The sequence below is a fragment of the Conger conger genome, chromosome 4, assembly GCF_963514075.1.
Source record: "Conger conger chromosome 4, fConCon1.1, whole genome shotgun sequence".
NCBI classification, from domain to species: domain Eukaryota; kingdom Metazoa; phylum Chordata; class Actinopteri; order Anguilliformes; family Congridae; genus Conger; species Conger conger.
In genome coordinates this window covers 39,908,889-39,929,043 of record NC_083763.1, presented here as the reverse complement: position 1 = coordinate 39,929,043, position 20,155 = coordinate 39,908,889, and the positions used below count along the sequence as shown (strand labels likewise).

Sequence of the window (20,155 nt, the reverse complement as noted above, 5' to 3'; positions counted from 1 at the left end):
TAGCTTCACAAAGTATTGCATATTTTGTGTGAGCCCACTAGCCATTCTATAACTATACTGTTGAGGAAACTACAGGGTACTTTGTTCTTGGATAGAGGTGCACCCTACACATGTTATTGTTTCAGTCACCCCTTCTGACACTCAGTCCACCTCCTTCTGTTGTGGTTACCATGTTGGATCATGCTCAATGGAAATGGAAGTGAGGTGTGCCAATCAAATAATATTGATAAGAAGATTTTTATTATCAAATCATCAGCTTGCACCTGAAGAACAACATTACTGCTCGTGTGTCAGCAGCAAAGTTGAGGGGGGAGGGGAATCACAAGAAAAACTTTTGTAGTTTAATGACAACTTCCACACTGTGACAGTAACTGCTTCCATTCGTTTTTTTAGCATCAGAATTCACTAATTTATGGCCACATTGAAAAAGCAGTCCATTGCACAAAAGCATGGATAGTAATTTGTTGAATAGAACGTGTAATACAAGAAGCTTCCCATAGCCAAAAAACCTCTTTGGAATGGTGGCAAATTCCATAGGAAGAGGAAGGAAGAGGGTGCGGTATTCATTCCCGAAGTCTTCTGAAAAATGATGCCAATTGAGCCTGGATCACAAATGTAAAATTACAGGGATTTGAGAATGTTAGACAATGTTTAAACAAATAGGATATATAAACAGATTACATCATACAACAAATGTTAATGTACAGTACCCACAGTTTATGGGCTACAGCAGCAGAATATAAGTATACAATAAGTATATAAGTAATATAAGTATACCTAATAAAGTCTTCACTGAATGTAGTGTTTGTTCCAGGATTCATTTAGGCTCATTTAGTTTCAAGAAAACACATGAAAGGCGGGGCCTGGGAGGCGGAGGCACTGAACTCAAAGGAGAGGATTCAGACAGGGCAAGGGGGTAGAAGGTATGCTCATATGAATACTTCACAAGATAACTTGATTTAGTTAAATCTCTTGCACATTATTACAACTATATATTTTTTGTCATGTCTCAGCGGGACCAGTTTGTAGGATTTTCCATAACAGTGTATTATTAATTTCTGTTATTTAAATATGGTGAGGATGGTCTGCACCAAAGGCTGCATTTACAGATGATATAGTAGCCTATAAGACAAAAACTGTATCATCAGCATAACTTGGAATAGAGTGACAAGGTTTATGACAAGTGTAACCTTTAAATGTAATAAGCTGATAATAATGAATATGTCTGTCTGTCTGTTCTGGCTCCACGGTGGTGGAACGAACTCCCCGTTGAGGTCAGAACTGTAGAATCTCTCCCCACCTTCAAGCGCAAGCTGAAGACACACCTCTTCAAGCAGCACCTCTCCCCATCCCTCCCTACCTCCCTGTGAACCTTAATTGTTGTCTCTGTGACTTGCTTTGTGTATCGGTATTTTTAGTTGGCTAGGTAAGCAGTGTTTGGATAATTAACTTTGGTCACTTTTGCTCTGTTTGTTTGTTTCTTTGTTCAAAAAAAAAAAAAAAATTGGCCCTCGTCCTTATCTTTGTGGGACAGGTAGCAGTTGAAATCGTACTTCCCTCTAGGGTCTTTCAGCGCACTTATCCCTGGTTATGGGTATGCACTTTGTTGTACGTCGCTCTGGATAAGAGCGTCTGCCAAATGCCAGTAATGTAATGAGACGGGTGCGTGGGGGTTGGACCCAAAATGCACGACTCAGAAACAATGGTTAGATAAAGTCCCGTCAGGGCTTTATTCGGGACGAATCCCAGGAGCGTAGTCAAAACAAGCAAAGTCCATACACGTAGATCCAGCCAAACAAATAACAAACAAAAAGCACGGTGCCGAGGGAAGAGGCAAACTCGTAGTCGGTAGACGTGCAGGAAGGTCCGGTAGCAGGAGAGCCATCAGCGGGGCAGAAGTACAGGCGGACGGCAGGCAGAGTCGTAGTCGAGGGCGATGCGGAAGTCGAAACCATGAAACAATCAGCGAGGCAAAGGTACAAAAACGGTAGGCGAAGAAGTGGTCAAAAAACAAACGATGGTCAACGAAACAGAAATCAATCAACAATGGTCGGTAAAACAGGCGTGGATCGTAACGTGAATCAAACAGTAAATAATACTCAAGAGTTGCGTTGAAAAAAAGAGGCAGACAATTTCGCAACGAACAGTAGCGCGACTGGGATAAATGCAGGTGTAGACAATTAGTTTAGAGAGCAGCAAGGAAATGAAAAACAGGTGCGATAGATGACAAGTTAAACAAGGTAACTAGTAATCGTTAGTAATAAACCTACCCTGCCCTAGCATTAGTAAATTAGTAAATGACATGCACGAGAAACGTAAGGTAACATGAACACATGATTAGTTAGTTAGTTCTACCCAATCCTGATCTAGCGTTAGTAGTTTTAGTAAATAGACAAATAGAAACAATTACGGTGTGAATGACAGAAAGCGAGAGAGAGAAAGGCGGAATGCAAAGTTTGCGGGGATTGCAATTGTGGTTGTAATGAAAACCAGCACAGACAGGGGGGGCCCAGGACTAAGTTTTGGAACCACGAGGGTAATGATGTAAATAGTGTGGCTCGCTAGGTAACATAGATAAGATTCCGAAAATATTCAGCTCAAATTTAAATCAAGGACTAAGGAATTCACTTAGGATCGATCTTATTATCTTTAAATTAACTATGTTTTTCCTGAAGCCTCTAAAGTCATTTTACCAAATTTTATCTTGGATATTGTGATAGAAAATAATTTATATGAGCTTGTAATGGATATAATTCTTGACAAAATAACAAACACTATTGATCAACTACTGTTGATTAGCATTACACTCATAAACCAAGCTAATGTCGATGTTTACTAACCCAGGGAGCATACATGTTTCATCAGATGTACGCTAAATCCAAGGTAAGGCTCTGACTATACATCAGTTCAGCGTCATCTCTGCTGGACAGAGTTAAACGCGGTTGGCGGGGCTAGATGTGAATCATATGTCTAAGGACCTCCCGCATCTCAGTCAGATGCCTCTCATGCCCCTGTACTTTCAAAAGTGCTGAGTCAAATGCCAAATCGCTCCTGTTGTTCCGGCATCCATGTTTCGGCTATATCTTACCAGAGTCAAAATTCAGCCAATTGTGCTTTTTTTAGCCACTGTCTTGGGAAGTTTCTTATGCAGGCGGATCCGCTGTCTTGCTGATAGATGCAACATTAGCTTCTCCATTTTCCTTAGCATTCCTCCGTTCACCAACACACATCAATATACACTCACCAAGCACTTTATTAGGAACATTTTTACTTTATTACACCTACTTATTCATGCGATTATCTAATCAGCCAATTGTGTAGCAGCAGTGCAATGCATACAATCATGTAGGGTCAAGGGCTTTGGTTAATGTTCATATCAACCATCAGAATGGGGAAACAATATGATCTAAGTGACTTGACTGTGGAATGATTGTTGTTTGGCAGATGGGGTGGTTTAATTATCTCAAAAACTGCTGTTTGCCTGGGATTTTCACGCACACTAGTCTCTAGAGTTTGCAAAGAAAAAAAAAATCCAGCGGGCAGCAGTTCTGCATACAGAAACACCTTGTTAATGAGAGGAGAATGGCCATACTGGTCAAAGCTGACAGGAAGGTGACAGTAACGCAAAATAACCACACATTACAACAGTGGTATGTAAAAGAGCATCTCTGAACACATAATGCATCATAACTGTAAGTGGATAGGCTACAGCAGAAGTAAAAAAAATAAGTCTAATAAAGTGCTCACTGAGTGTATATCATAATAGTTGTTATATAATAATTATATAATATAACAATCATGGATTCGCCATGCTTTTTGTTGCTGTTTTTGTGGCAATTGTTTTCCCCTCCATTTATAGATATGCTCCTCCCTTGCTGCTCGGCATCGCTTCGCGCCGGGAGGTTCCCCGGCTATATGAAAATAGCAGACACACCATCGATGACACATGACGAAAAATGCATAACAAGCTGGCTCAGCAGGACATTAGAATATGGAAGGCCCTCACCAATCCTCCAGTTGAGCAGGGAATGCTGTATTGATCTCTAAACTTGACAACAGTAGCCTGCTGTAGTTAGAAGTTTTGCCAGAAAGTTGCAGTTGGCTATTGCTTTAAAAAAAAAAGCCATCCGACTTGAATACCTTTTCTGCTGGTCCGTTTTAATTTGCTTCGCTGTAGTTCACTCATCTTTGCTATTTTCCTAACTGAAATATTAGCTGTTGCTGACGTTAAAACTTCACAGCAAAAACTACCTTTGGTTAGCTTCATCATTCTGGGCAGTGTCCTCTCGTCAAAAGGGCAAATCAAACCCAAAACCACTGTGTGCTGTTGCAATTTCTGAAAAAAATTATTTTGTATTCTTTGCCCGACTGTGGGTTGTGGAAAGCTTTGAATCGCTGGAATTTGAGGAGTGAACATACTGTGATATGGGGCCTCTATGTGAACATACTGTGATATGGGGCCTCTATGTCAACATACTGTGATATGGGGCCTCTATGTGAACATACTGTGATATGGGGCCTCTATGTCAACATACTGTGATATGGGGCCTCTATGTGAACATACTGTGATAGGGGGCCTCTATGGGGCGCTGGCAGTCTGGCAACCTGTCCTGGTTGTAGATCACCTATTTGATCCTCCTTTTTTTAAACTGGCTCGTAGTCTGTTGAGTATTTTCTTTTGTGTGTGGGAATTTTCGTCCCTTAACCCTCCTATTATCTTAAGATTTTATGACCGGTTTTACATTCAAATTGAAGTAAACACAAAATTATTGTAATAGAAATATTTTGACACATTGTGTGTTGCCTCTTATTTTATCCATAAATATAAAGAATCTGTGAGACATATGTCATTTTAGAGCCCAAGGTATAGTAAATAAAATTTTGGCACCTGTATTGGAAAGTTCCACCAGAATCATCCACAAAGAAATCCACAGAGATAAAAAATCAAATTGTTGTATATTTTCTTACAATTTATATAGTTACAGAGGGTCAAAATAATTCCACACAACACATTTATAGGCCAAGTTGGTACAGAAACCTAGCGTAAGATTATTGCAAAATAGAAAATTATAAGAAATCATGCAGTCAAAACGACCCCAAACATAATAGGAGGGTTAAAAAAAACCTGATAATCTGCAATTTAATAATATGTGAATTGTTTGATTACAATCAAATCAATCAAATCTAATCTAAAATTGTGCAGTAGAGAGCCAAAAAAAAAGGATTTGTCACAAACATCATGGAGGGCACTGTACATGGGGCTACGTTCAAACGTCATGAATAAAGCTAATTACCCCTTGAACATCAATAAATAAAACAGCCATGTGGAAAAAGCAAAATTACATTTATTAAGCAAACAGTGCTTGATACAAGACAACAGCACACGGTTCTGACTACTCTTGTCTAACTGGAAGTCGCTGCCTGTGCTTTTCCAGCTATATAGTTTACTTGTTTTTCTGAATTGGGAAGATAAAATCGCCAACCTCCATATGAGAAGGTGAACCTTTGCTGTGTTATTGTAATGAGAGAAGATGATCCTTCCCCTCTACACAGCCACTGTTTAATTTTAACTTTTGCCAGTGCCCAGTTAGTTCTCTATGGTAACCAACACTTCATGCAGCCCTAATACAGGAAGACATGGGGAAAAATAATGGAATAGAATGTTAGTCCAAGTGTGTTATGGTGGATTTGTCCAGTATGGGACGGCAAAAGAGACAGGCTGGCCTGTATATATCATGTGATATCTACAGGGCAAATGGCTATGGTGAGAAGAATCCTGGATAAGTGAATACTCTGCACAGTGGTTGTAGCTGGGTCCTAGTAGTCCAACACATTTTTCCACCATTCACTCCTGGTCATCCTGATCTTATGTAGCAATTCTTCATTTGCATCACAGCTTCTTTGCTTTCTTGATGGATGAAGAACTGGAGGCTGATTCCCTACGTTTGCGCTGTTAAGGAGATAAAAGTACAATGTCAGCAAACTATGAACACATTTTATTTCCTCACGTGAAATTGGAACTTGAAATGTCTATCCATGTAAAATACGTAATTGTAAAAGTAAAGATTCATATCTTTTTATAAAATGGTAAGAACATTTCACTCAACACTACCCCAACCAATACACCAGTCAATACACTAGAACCAATATCATAAGCTTAAGTGCAATACATTATTTCCCAATGTAACTGTCTTGCTGTTATAGGGATGTAAAGCAGAAGTCAGGCTGAATAGCATTTCCGGTATACTGCTATGCTAGCGGATTTCATCAAAAATGGCTTCATATAAGGAAATGAAGCATTAAATAGTTCTACTAACACAATATTACAAGGCTCCAGATTATCTGCAAATTATTGCTAAGCAGCTTTTCATGGCTTTTTACACTTTTTCATGGTTACGAGCATATGCTCAGATTTGTGTACCAAATGCAACAACAAAGATGTTATCTATCTTGGGATGGCCAGTCTCACAGGACTTTCGTGCACGTGGGTTTTTTTTCCCCCCCCAATTGAGCTTGACATCGGTTGCAGGTTTCCATCGATAGGCCACTGATTACATGAATGTATCCTATTCGTAATCAAGTTAATTTTTTTAATTCGGGAAATATGTGAATACAGACACACTGTCAGAGGCATTAGGATGGTCCAATTGCGGAAATTTCATTACTATGAAAGGGAAAGCATTATGGTAGGCTGAGTTTTAGCCAATCTTGGCGATCTAAAAACAGAGAACATTACTTTTTACGAATTGAAATCCCATCGTATTCAGTATATAGGTATGCGTTTCAACCACAACGCAGGCGTGTTGTTCTCCTTACAATGGGGGTTCAATGGCTACCAAAGTGGGAGAAAAAGGCAAAAATCGGAAATAAATTTATATAAATTACTGCACTAATATTTAGTTGCATAACCGTTGTTTTTGATAACTGCTGCACATCGAGTCAACCAACTTCTGGCACCTAGAATTGGGTATTTCAGACCAGGATGAACAAACTACATTCCACAGTTCTGTGAATTTTTAGGTTTTGCTTCAGAAACTGCATTTTTAATGTCACCCCACAAGTTTTCTATGGGGTTGAGTTTGGGGGATTGAGCTGGCCACTACATTATCTCAATCCTTTTTGTCTGGAACCAAGATGTTGCTTGCTTACTTGTGCGTTTGCGGTCGTTGTCCTGTTCAAACACCCATTTCAGGGCCATTTCCTCTTCGGCATAGGGCAACATAATCTCTTCCAAGTATTTTGATGTATTCAAACTGATCCATGATCCCTGGTATATGAACCCAACACCGTAGTATGAAAAACATCCCCATACCATGATTTGTGTACCATCATGCTTATGCTTCACTGTCTTCACAGTGTACTGTGGCTTGAATTCAGTACCCGAAAATAACAGTTTTACTCTCATCAGTCCATAGAATGTTACGCCATTTCTCTTTCTCTTCGATTCTGCAAATTTTAACCGATTCCTTTTTTCAACAGTGGTGCTTTACGGGGGCTTCTTGCTGATAGCTTAGCTTCGATCAAATGTCTTCTGACTGTAACAGCACTTCCAGGTAATTGCAGATCATCTTTGATCTTTCTGGAGCAGATGAATGGCCGAATCTTTGCCATTCTAACTATTCTTCGATCCGTTTTAACAGTAGTTGCTCATTTTCTTACGCTTGTTTCAAGTTTTTGTTGCCATTTTAAAGCATTAAAGAATTATTTTTATAACAATGTGTGAAACATTTGCTTCCCTTCTTCCTTAATAAAGGACAATTAATGACACCTGTTTGTTCACAGAATGAATTAATTCTCTAATTAACTGTTAATTAACACACTGCTATTATTTTGAATACGCCCCTTTCAATGAATGAGTCAATTACTCAGAGCAAGCAGTGTGTATGTCATGACAGTTGGGTCTGCTGTTTTTCTATTATACGACTACATTCATTCATTCATTCATTATCCTAACCTGCTTATCCTGAACAGGGTCGTAGGGGGGCTGGAGCCTATCCCAGCATACATTGGGCGAAAGGCAGGAATACACCCTGGACAGGTCACCAGTCCATCGCAAGGCACACACACCATTCACTCACACACTCATACCTATGGGTAATTTAGACTCTCCAATCAGCCTAACCTGCATGTCTTTGGACTGTGGGAGGAAACCAGAGTACCCGGAGGAAACCCACGCAAACACGGGGAGAACATGCAAAAGGCCCCGGCCGACGGGGATTCGAACCCAGGACCTCCTTGCTGTGGGCGGCAGTGCTAACCACTGCACCATCCGTGCCGCCTTATACTACTACATCTACAAGTAAATGATTTGCCATGCAGAAATATCACTACTACTTTTATAACCATAGAACACTCGGATCATAGTTTCAAAGGAGAACTGGAAATGTTACTATCACTAGCAAGGCGAGGAATCTCAAAATCACAGATGCCAGATATTTTGGACTTACTGAGTTAGGGGTGAGTGGTGCACCCACCACATCAATGATGTGCTCTTTTGACTCCAACTTCAGCTCCTCGGTCCCAGGTGCAGCCTGTACTTCGGCTCCGAGCCCATCTCCAGGGGAGACACTGGTCCCGCCTGTCTTAAGCAATGCTTCATATCGATGGCGCAGCATCTGCTGTTCATATTCGCAGTTTGCATGTGCTTGCTTGAGTTCGTACACCAGAACCAGTTCACTGCGAAGCTCATTAAACATTTGCACTATCTCCTCTGTAGGCATTGGGCTCAGATCTGCAAGTGGAGAGCGAGAGGGTAGTCGGCAATGGGTTGACACTCTGAACTGCTTAAAAACTCTATATTCTAATTGAAATAAAGTTGGTATTAAATTAAGTACATTTTTTAACAAATTAAACTGAGATAAAAAACACTTTCTCAAACTATTGCAGCACACAGCATTAAATATAATAGTAAATTATAATAGTACAGTAAAAAAAATGAAAACCATGAAACAGAACAATACAAATTGATGTTTCCTGACACTGAATTCTAAATAAGGTTATCTAAACAATTTATTACAAACCATCAGTAGATTAAATGACTGATATGAAATGAATTAATGAAATGAATGACAATCGCTCATGTATAGGTAATGACAATTAAACACCTAATAGGTAATTTTGTGCATTGATACTCCATTGGTTCTCCATTGTCCCCTCCATACTTATTGGAACAGCAAGGTCAATTCCTTTGTTTTTGCGATATACTGAAGATAATTGAGTTTGAGTCAAAAGAAGTCGATGAGATGACAGATCCACATTTCAGCTTTTATTTCCCTGTATTTTTATCTGGGTTTGTTAAACAACTAAGAACATATCACCTTTTGTATCAGACCACACAATTTATGAGCAAAGGTATTGGAACGTGTAATGGACAGGGTTTCTTGTAGCCCAGATGTGTGTAAAAAATAAATAGTTCTGAATGTCTACTCTTGATTTTAGCCTTGCATTGGGGATAGCTTGTACAACAACTTGGAATGTCCTAAAAAAGAAAGAAAATCGCTGGCATACTGAGCAACATACATCTAACAGGTCGACCAAGGAAAACAACAGCAGTTGATGACAGAAACATTGTGAGAGCTGTGAGGAAAAACCAGAACATCAGTCAGTGACATCACAAACAATCTCCACAGGGCAGGAGTGAAGGTACCTCAATCAACTATTCAAAGAAGTGTGGAGAAAGAAGGGATCTGCTCATGATCCAAAATATACAAGCTCATCTGTGAACTACATTGGAGGAAATGTCATGGCTTGGGCTTGCATGGCTGCTTCTGGAGTGGGCTCACTAATCTTTATAGATAATGTAACTCGTGATTGTAGCAGCAGGATGAATTCAGAAGTTTACAAAAACATTCTGTCTGCCAACTTACGGAGAAATGCATACAAACTAATTGGGAGGAATTTCATCGTACAGCAAAACAATGACCCAAAACACACTGCCAACACTAAAAAGGACTTCATTACAGGGAAAAAGTGGAAGGTTTTAGTCAAAGTCAAATTGAGCATGCATTTCACCTCCTGAAGAGGAGATTGAAGGGAAAAAAAACCCGGAAGTAAACAACAACTGAAAGAGGCTGCAGTAAAAGCCTGGAAAAGCGTCACTAAAAAAGAAAGCAAAGATTTGTCAATGGGTAACAGGCTTGAAGCAGTTATTACAAGCATGCTACCAAATATTAAGTTGTTTACTTTCATTTACTTAAATATTCTCTGTTCCAATACTTTTGGTCACCTAAAAAGTGGGTGGTCTGATACCAAAGGTGCTATGTTTTAAGTAATTTAAACACATCTATGAGTAAATACCAGGAAATAAAAGCTGAAACTCTCAACTCCTGTCCCATGTTCATATTTTTATCTCAACCCAAATGTATTAATTCTATTGAAAAAACAAAGGAATTGGCTTTGCTCTTCCAATACTTTTGGAAGGGACTGTATATACGTTATCATATTTTTAATATTGTTATATTTGCATTTGCTGTAATAGACAACTGTTAGCCTTCACTAACAATGCTAGGAATGTCTGTATTGAAAGGCTGTTTAGCTGTTAGTGTAGGAGCACTGTAGCATATCCTATATCTGGGGTCATACAACTCAATGAAACTGAGTTGAAATCCCCTTGCAACAAAAGATTACATACCTTACAGTACAGAAAAGTGTGAATGATTACATGTTTATGTACACTCGGTGAGCACTTTCTTAGGTATTTATTAGACTTATTTGTGTCTTCAGAGATGCTCTTCTACATATGACTGTTGTAATGTGTGGTTATTTGTGTTACTGTCACCTTCCTGTCAGCTTTGACCAGTCTGGCCTTTCCCCACTGACCTCTCTCATTAAAAAGGCGTTTTTGCCCACAGAACTGCTGCTCACCGATTGGAAAATCCCAGGAGCAATTTCTGAGATACTCAAACCACCCTGTCTGGCACCAACAATCATTCCATGGTCAAAGTCACTTCGGTCATATTTCTTCCCCATTCTGACACTGACACAATGCATGCTTTTATGAATTTAGTTGCTGCTAAATGATTGGCGAATTAAATATTTGCATGAACAACCTGGTGTACAGGTCTAATAAAGTGCTCAGTGAGTGTATGTGTACTACAGTGTGTCACATTTCTTTTACATTATTTATATTCCCCTAGATATAAGTAAGTACAAAATATATAATTATAATTCAGCCATTTTGGATAGATTTGAAGACACTAAGGGACACCAGGCTACACTGCTTACATTTTGCTTCATCTATCTTTATTAGTTCTGCATATCACCCTCAGATTTTGCACATCAGAAGTACACATTTCCTGAATCATACACTACATCATTTGTGCATTTTTTCCTACATTGTTTTGTATTTGTCGCACTCAACTCACTACCCGCAAACAGGCTTATATCAAGAGGTTCTGTCTCTTGCATGTGAAGGCACAATGATTTTGCATTCAATAAATGAGATGCACGATAAATTCAAAGAGCATTACCTTGGAGAAAAGTCTGAAAGTTTCACTTATGCGTACTCTGTAGCTTGATGTTTTTGGGCCATACATGAAAAAGAAGCCTCCCTGTTTTACTTGTGGTAGGTTATGATGCACGGGAGACCAGCTTCGGCAGAGTGAATACTGAGACTTATTATGTATGACGTTTTATTGATTATAAAATGTGAGTGGGTACAAGGAAACAAAGACAGTGGATATTTGATGCTGTATCCTTTGTGCCAGATTTTGAACTAAATGCAGCCAGTCAATGGCTTTGAGGAACTTAATTTGAACTGGAATGAAATAAAATGTTATTGAATTCCATTTCAGTTCTATTATATTCTCCCTCTTTCTCTTTATCTGTCCACATGACACTCCTGCCAAATGTGTGGCTTTCTGCAGAACCCCCAGCCAAGTCAGCATGTGTATAGTCAGGATTCCACATTTCTGATATGGAACTGAAATACAAATGCACCCATTTCAAATACAGTTAACAAATGAAATGACACCTCTGCTAACCCTTTATTAATAAGTACTCACCCACGCCCTGTTCCGTCAGGATCTGTTCAATGGCTTTGATTTTCTTCTGTCCAACTGAGCTTGGGAGTTTCATCTGAAATGCACAACAAACTCGAGACCCACACTCCACATAGGGCTGCCAAATTTTTCAAACACAACATGCACAACTGGAAGCATAATCGCCAAAAAAGTATTTGTATTTGTCCCCTTCCCTATTTCCTTTATGACTGCATATTTGCCACACTGAATGGTTTCAGATCTTTAGACAAAATGTAATATCTGACAAAGGTAACTGGAGTAAGCAACACACATTTTAAAAAAAATTAATTCATTTCATGAAACAAGTTATCAAACATTCATATCACCCCTGTAAAAAGTACTTGCCCCCTTGAACTTAACTGGTTGCACCACCTTTAGCAGCAATACCTGCAGCCAAAGGCAGGTACTCTCCACTGGTGAATGCCAAACAGTGGCTTTTTCAAACAGAGGAACTGAAGAGAGAAATGTCCAATCTGGGGCACACCGAAAAAAGACAAAGATAATCATGCATGCAGCAAAGATAAACAAATGTAATGCAAAACTTATGACAGAGATCTTAACACTGGTTGCACCACATTTGGAAGACATGATTACCACCAAATGTTTACTATAAATTGATATCAGTCTTTCACATTACTGTGGAGGAATGTTAGCCCACTCTTCTTAGCAGAACTTCTTTAATTGAGGTGAGTTGGTAGGTTTTAGAGCATGAACTGCTTGTTTCAGGTCCAGCCAGAGCACATCTGTTCAAGTCAGGTCTTTGAGTAGGCCACTCCAATTTAGTTTCTTTTCAGCCATTGAGATGTGGACTTGCTTTTGTGATTTTGTATCATGTCTTGCTGCATAATCAAATTATGCTTCACCTTCAGTTCACTGACAGATGACCACACATTCTCCTTAAGAATGTTCTGGTACAGTGCAGAATTCATGGTTCCTTCAATAATGGAAAGATGCAGCAGTTATTGAAGTCCTCACACTAACGCTGCAGTGCTTAGTTGTCGTCATATTGTTTTGAACATGGCGGCGGGAGAGAGTTCATTAAAATAACCTGAGCATCCAAAGTGTGGGAATTCTTTAAGCAAAAACCCAATAATATGGTACGAAACGGCAGATCACAGCAGCACGACGGCCATGCACAAACACTTTAAAAGAAAGGATCCAGGAGCTGTGATGATCTAAGCTTGCTATAGGTATGTATATGTAGCTCTGAAACGTTGTCAACATTGCTATTCTCATGTCATTGAATGAGCTGTATTCAATTATAGAACGTTGATTGCATGATTTTAGTGAAATTAACCAAAAACCCACGCATGTCTGAAATCAAGCTAGAGCTCTCGTATTAATGTAAATACAGCCATGATAATTGTTGGAATTGGACTGGACTGTTTGAATTGTTATAACACCACAGTTACACTAACGTGACAAAGCCCTATTTCCACTGCCGGCTTCTGACGGCCCCAGCCACTTAACGTTATGCATACCGGTAGCAATATTAGGCTACTGTGTAACTTTTACCACGATTTTACATTTCATAAATGGCATCAGCGATAAAGCATTTTGTAAGACAAAATAAAGGCAACATCAGCAGCTGTTATACAGTCAGGTCCATAAATATTGGGACATCGACACAATTCTCATCTTTTTGGCTCTATACACCACCACAATGGATTTGAAATTAAACGAACAAGATGTGCTTTAACTGCAGAATTTTTTTCAGCTTTAATTTGAGGGTATTTACATCCAAATCAGGTGAACGGTGTAGGAATTACAACAGTTTCTATATGTGCCTCCCACTTCTTAAGGGACCAAAAGTAATGGGACAAACTAACAATCATAAATCAAACTTTCACTTTTTAATACTTGGTTGCAAATCCTGAAGTCTGGAAAGCATAGACATCACCAGACACTGGGTTTCATCCCTGGTGATGCTCTGCCAGGCCTCTACTGCAACTGTCTTCAGTTCCTGCTTGTTCTTGGGGCATTTTCCCTTCGGTTTTATCTTCAGCAAGTGAAATGCATGTTCAATCGGATTCAGGTCAGGTGATTGACTTGGTTTGATTGATTGATTGAGTTTTTTAGATGTTGTTTGGCAAACTCTAATCTGGTCTTCCTGTTTTTGCGGCTCACCAATGGTTTACATCTTGTGGTGAACCCTCTGTATTCACTCTGGTGAAGTCTTCTCTTGATTGTTGACTTTGACACACATACACCTACCTCCTGGAGAGTGTTCTTGATCTGGCCAACTGTTGTGAAGGGGTTTTTCTTCACCAGGGAAAGAATTCTTCTGTCATCCACCACAGTTGTTTTCCGTGGTCTTCCGGGTCTTTTGGTGTTGCTGAGCTCACCGGTGCATTCTTTCTTTTTAAGAATGTTCCAAACAGTTGATTTGGCCACACTATCTTTTTGCTATCTCTCTTATGGGTTTGTTTTGATTTTTCAGCCTAATGATGGCTTGCTTCACTGATAGTGACAGCTCTTTGGATCTCATATTGAGAGTTTACAGCAACAGATTCCAAATGCAAATAGCACACTTGAAACGAACCGTTCACCTGATTTGGATGTAAATACCCTCAAATTAAAGCTGATATTCTGCAGTTAAAGCATATCTTGTTTGTTTCATTTCAAATCCATTGTGGTGGTGTATAGAGCCAAAAAGAGGAGAATTGTGTCGATGTCCCAATATTTATGGGCCTGACTGTAATTCTCAATGTAAATATGGATATCCCGTTTCAAAAGCAGTCTTAAAAAATCTAGTCTAAATGAACCAGTTGTAAGGTTAGTTTAAAAACGTCTCAGATTTTACTTGGGCTATGTGCTGTTAATCAGTCACATTCTAAATATAAATAATGAAATGAATCTATTCAACACATTTGAATTTCAATGTTTCCATGTCCAAGTCCAGTGTTTACCAGCACCCTAATAAATATGTAGCTTAATGAACAAGCAGCCATGTGAACACAAATACAAGCATCCGCAAGTAATCTGTAGTCATAGTGCAGCCCCTCCATCGGATAATTTTTTCAGCATGTAGCTACAGGCATAGATAAATTGTATATAATAAAAACAATGTAGAGCCACGGTGGTGCAACAGGCTAAGACGCAGCAGACTTGCGGTTGCAGTTTGCTGCAGTTGTACACCGGGGACCGGGGTTTGATTCTCGGTCCTGCCAAAAGCCAAGTTTGGCCGGCTCACGTGGGGCAGCAATAATTGGCTCGCTGCTCCAGAGGGAGGGACTTGGCAGGGTTAGTAGATCGCCGCACAAAAACAAGCACCTCGGGGGCCTCGGAATCACAGTTACAACTTGGTAGGCGAGACGGCTTGAAGAAGGCGTGTCATTCTCATCCGGGCCGCTGAGGGACGGGGGACGGGCGGTACATCTAATATGACTACCTCCAATTGAATCAGACGAGGTACAATTGGCTATGAAATTGGGAGAAAAAGGGAAAAATCTGGGAATTTTTTTTTTTTTTAATAAACAATGTCATAGTAACTGGAGGGTGTTTCAAGAGAATAAAGTAGCTATAATGAGTCAATACATTGAAAGCAGTAAGACATCATACATCAAAAACATGTGAAAACATTTTGAAATGTTCCAACTGCAAATTGAATCAATTGCCCCCTGTAAATTAATCGTTTAGATTAATCGACTAATTGATAAAAAATAGTCGACAGATTAATCGACAACAAAATAATCGTTAGCTGCAGCCCTATGTTTGCCTGTTGGTATGATGTTCTTACTGTGAAATGCTGAATTTGCTTTACGCCAAACCTAATCGGATCCATGTCATCCAAAAAGTTCCAATTTTGTCTTAACTGTCCATTGAACATTATCCCAGAAGCTACAGTGATATGACAGATTGATATCAAGTTTTTTTTCCGGTTTGCCCCAGATTGGACATTTCTGCCCCCAGTTCCTCAGTTTAAAAAAGCCGCCATTTGGCATTCACCAGTGGAGACTAGCTCTTTGAACTTTGCTTGCAGATTTGTGTTTTGAGATTTCTTATAGACTTTGTGAGTGTTTGAATTTCGATTTACATTTAGCCCCTTTTGATTTGTTTGCTGATTAGGTTTTGTGTTTGACCATTGCCTTGTTCTTTTCGACTCTGATTCTTGCCTCTGGTCTAATTGCCTCAGTGAATTTTGTGTGTTTGACTCATGTCATTGAATTTTGTGTGTTTGATTAATTTACCCCGACTTTGACTTCCTTTCCCATTTTGTGCCCCTCAGTTCACCGTATAGTGATTCCTGTTAGTTAGAATGTTCCCAGCTGGGTTATAAATCCTTCCATAGGGAAGCTTATTCGTTATTTAGCTTTCTATTTTTCCTTCATTATGAAGGTGGAAATTTGCATGGAAATCTCCATTGGGTGTACGCTATTCAAACACTTGATCAAAGCCTGCAGATTAAGTGCTCTGGAGCTCAGTGTTTAAGGCAGCCCCATGCCCGGTAACATTTGAAGACTAGCCAGCTTAGTTTATTTTGTCTCGGCAGATAGGGGCAGTTACTGCAGTTCATTTTCCTTACTCATTCTCCGTTACAGTCTGACCTAGACAGGGTCATAACACCAGTTATTAATTTTAAGGGGGCAATTACTTTTTCACAGGGGTGATTTGGTGATTTTGTAACTTTTTTGTCTCATATTACTATCTAAAGATCTGAAACCATTCAGTGTGACAAATAAGCTATAAAAGAGGAAATTGGGATGTTTTGGGATGTATCTGTCTCAACAAAAAAAATGAAAGCTATGATATCCCTAAACAGCAAGTACACATTTTCTATTCACTTTCTAGCTATAAAATACACAATTCCGAAGAATCTTTCGGTAGTGTACACCAAATTATTGATATTTAAATTACACTCAGTTACAAATAAACTTTACCAATATTAACTCACCGAGTAAATATCGCTAGTCTACCTATAACTATTGACAAACAGATGTGCAAAAGTCATGGTTTCGCAATACCATGACAAAACATTTAGCTTAATAATTAGAGAAATATTACAGTTATGCTGGCATTTTATGGAGTTATAAGTCACTTTCCAATTTGATTCAACGATTCAATGACAAACTGTGTAATGTAATTTAAAACTGGCAAATGCCGCTGTTTGACACAGGTTTCTTATTTCTCTTTTTAATTGATTTTCATTTTTTAATCCGTTTGTTAAGGCGGCCCGCCCTAACTATAAACCACTGCAGGAAACACTTAATATGCTGGATGCTGTGTTATAACTTTGCCAAGATCATCATCATCATAGCTAACTAGGACATTAAGAATTCAGGCTTGTAGACTCATCAGCATTTAAGGAAAACATTCTTTTTTCAACTTGTCTACTGCCTTGTTTAAGTTTCCTGTCACACACCGTGCAGAAACAACAACCAGCTTCGCAGAGTTTCCTGCACCAAGTGTTAAGCGGTTGCCTGTCCCCACCATTTTCTTCAACCAAAGCACATCTCCATTCATTTTTCACTCCCCTCTCAATTAGGCTTGTGTCTTCCGTAGTTTAAATGAACTTCGCTTCCATGTTTCAGCGAATACTTTGAACTTTGTGCACAGCACAAAGATGGACAAGGTGACTGATGGACTGACAGTAGCTCCCTACTCATTTGTTGAAAAAAAAAGCCTTACTTGCACACCATTGGTAATTGAAGAACAAATGGTTGTAAGACTGAACGAGATTGGATTGGACGAACAAAAACAGACACGTGGGATCGCGTTATGACATTTACGTTTTAAGACCTGGTGTTGCATGTTACAAAAGAAGGGACATGGTCATACTGATATATTACATGGAATCTAATTCCTCCTGTATATACTATAACTTTAGGGGAAAAGTAGCAAAGATATGTATTATCTTCACTTGGCCAGGGAGTGGTTGTGTGTAATTATTATTATTATTATTATTATTATTTTTGCAAGAATATTATTTTGTGGAAGAAATGGCCAAACACCGGAGATCCAGCACCGAGCCTGAGAACTTTAAGCCCTGATCAACTCACTGGCTCCACTAGCAACATGAAAATCAAGTGGCTACTTGAAACTAGAAAGTGTTTCGCCCTTGTGGTGAGAGACAAGGCCGAATCACTGGAGACCTCTTCCCAACATGGTAGTTCATGATAGACTTTACTCACCCTTTGGCTGCGCAACGTGACACCAGCGGATTTGAAGTCAGGGAACTTGATGCCTGCTGTCTCTGGAACTGCCTGCCAAAGAGAGAACAGGCCTAGTCTAACACAATCAGAGCACAAGGGCTGCCACAATCACAACTGTGATATGTAGCAAGCAAGTTTCTTCTTTTTGAACAAAATTAAATGTAGATGACATTAAGTTATTGTTACATACTGAAATATCAAAGAATTGTGAAATCAGTTTTTTTATATATTGAATACATTGACCCAGGGCTTAGTGCTGTGTTAGACATTATCAACTGAAGGTTATGAAGATGCCTTCTAATCACATATTTAGGCCAGTTCTGGAGTGATCACATATTTCTGATGGTACGCGCGTAGGGTTAATAGTGCTTTTCAGTAATGTGTATAAAAAAAACACCACCCTCCTATTAAATCAACTGTTGGCCCACATAGTGTATTCTAATTGCAACAGAGATATTTTGTATCAGTTGTGAAGTTAAGTAAAGCTCACTGGTTTTTCAGTTTCTCGTTTCTGGGGAAGCTTCTTCTTAGTGGTTTTGCGCTCAGCGCGTCGCATCTCTGTGGTGGTGTCAGCAGCTGTAATCAGCTTCTGTAGGTCTTGAGCCTTCTTCTCTCTCTCTTTCTTCCGAATCTCTATTTTGCGTAGCTCCTGGATAAGGTACTCTTCTTCTGCCACCTGCAGGGCCCCAGTAGCACCACATCAGACATGGTACAGCAGTACAGTTTCCTCAGAATTATACTGCACAAACAGTGCAAGATGTTTCTACCTTAGCTTAGCCTCCACCAAATTTTAAAGACACACTTAATGTATGCGAAGAAAGTCTTCAAACTGCCAAATAAATCATATCCTTAAAAATCCATTCCACTCTGACCAGGCATATATTTTTTTTGTAGTGTAGGAAACTACCCAAACCCCCCTTATTTCATACAATTGCAAATGTAAACACATTCAATGGCTACAATTCAAGATGCAAACCTCACTTTAGCAGCAAGTATCGATAGGCCAGATTAGAATTTTCCAGCTAGGTCTTATGGACAGATGAGACAAAAATGAACCTTCATCAAAGCAATGGGAAGTCAAAAAAAATTAATGAAAAGAAACTTGAGAAAGGAAGGAACAGCCCACAGCCCATGATCCAAAGCACCCCCCCTCCCCATTTGTGAAATATGGAGTCGTATGGCTTGGGCATGTACTGTATGGCTGTTTCTGGAACACTATACAAAATATTGGAACAGCAAGACCAATTCCTTTGTTGGAATTCCAAAGAAGGTACGGAACGTCTGGTGATGTCAATGGGGCGTAGATATGGGAAGATTACCAGGTTCACAATGTATCTCGGTACACAACAATGACACTGCATATGTTTATTGCCGTGAACACCATGACACCTTGATAAAAGTAGAATGTAAGATGGTCGATAATAGCACTTATTTTGGCACCTAAATTTTTGGGACTCACTTGTTCTGGGGTGCGGTTGAACTGCCTATCCAGCTGTTCTTTCCTACGCCTTTCATGTCCAGCATCAAAAACATATATCTTTGGCTCACTCCCTGTTGCTGCGCGAATCTTGGCAAGTTTGGCACAGATGTTGTAGTAGCGTTCCTTTAGGTCTTCCACTGAACGTTTCTGAAAACATAAGAGCATGAAACCATCGTCACTGGGAGTCAGTAAAACATTACAGATTGGATATAAAAACTAACTTTGGCCTCCAAAACTGACAAAATGTAATATTGTCAAAAGAGAAAATGACTTCTGAGGCCACCTTCACACAAAAATCCACAATCTACACATAGCAAGAATAAATGCATAAAAAACTAACCACAATCAGAGGTAGCCTAGGTTGTGTTCTTGTGCATTAGGTGTTAAAATACATGGACAGCAACCTCAATTTTATAGAATACAAATTCACACTGTATACTTGCATGACTAGAATCAGTTTTTGCACTGATTTTGGAATGAGAGAAATTAATGCATTAACAAAG

At 39.3% G+C, this 20,155-nt stretch overlaps 1 protein-coding gene across 3 annotated transcripts in view; it reads right to left on the bottom strand.

Annotated features, from left to right (window-relative positions):
• Positions 1 to 5,323: 5,323 nt before the first annotated feature.
• dmap1 (DNA methyltransferase 1 associated protein 1) overlaps positions 5,324 to 20,155 on the bottom strand; it is a 33,788-nt gene continuing 18,956 nt past the window's right edge. For all 3 annotated transcript variants that reach the window (XM_061237272.1, XM_061237273.1, XM_061237274.1), the window contains 6 exons: positions 19,632 to 19,799; positions 18,663 to 18,848; positions 18,152 to 18,223; positions 12,003 to 12,075; positions 8,448 to 8,731; positions 5,324 to 5,950 (listed from right to left, as the gene is read on the bottom strand). In XM_061237272.1, the coding sequence (XP_061093256.1) occupies positions 5,891 to 5,950; positions 8,448 to 8,731; positions 12,003 to 12,075; positions 18,152 to 18,223; positions 18,663 to 18,848; positions 19,632 to 19,799 (843 nt within the window). In that variant the 3' untranslated portion in view covers positions 5,324 to 5,890. The remainder of the gene's footprint in view (positions 5,951 to 8,447; positions 8,732 to 12,002; positions 12,076 to 18,151; positions 18,224 to 18,662; positions 18,849 to 19,631; positions 19,800 to 20,155) is intronic.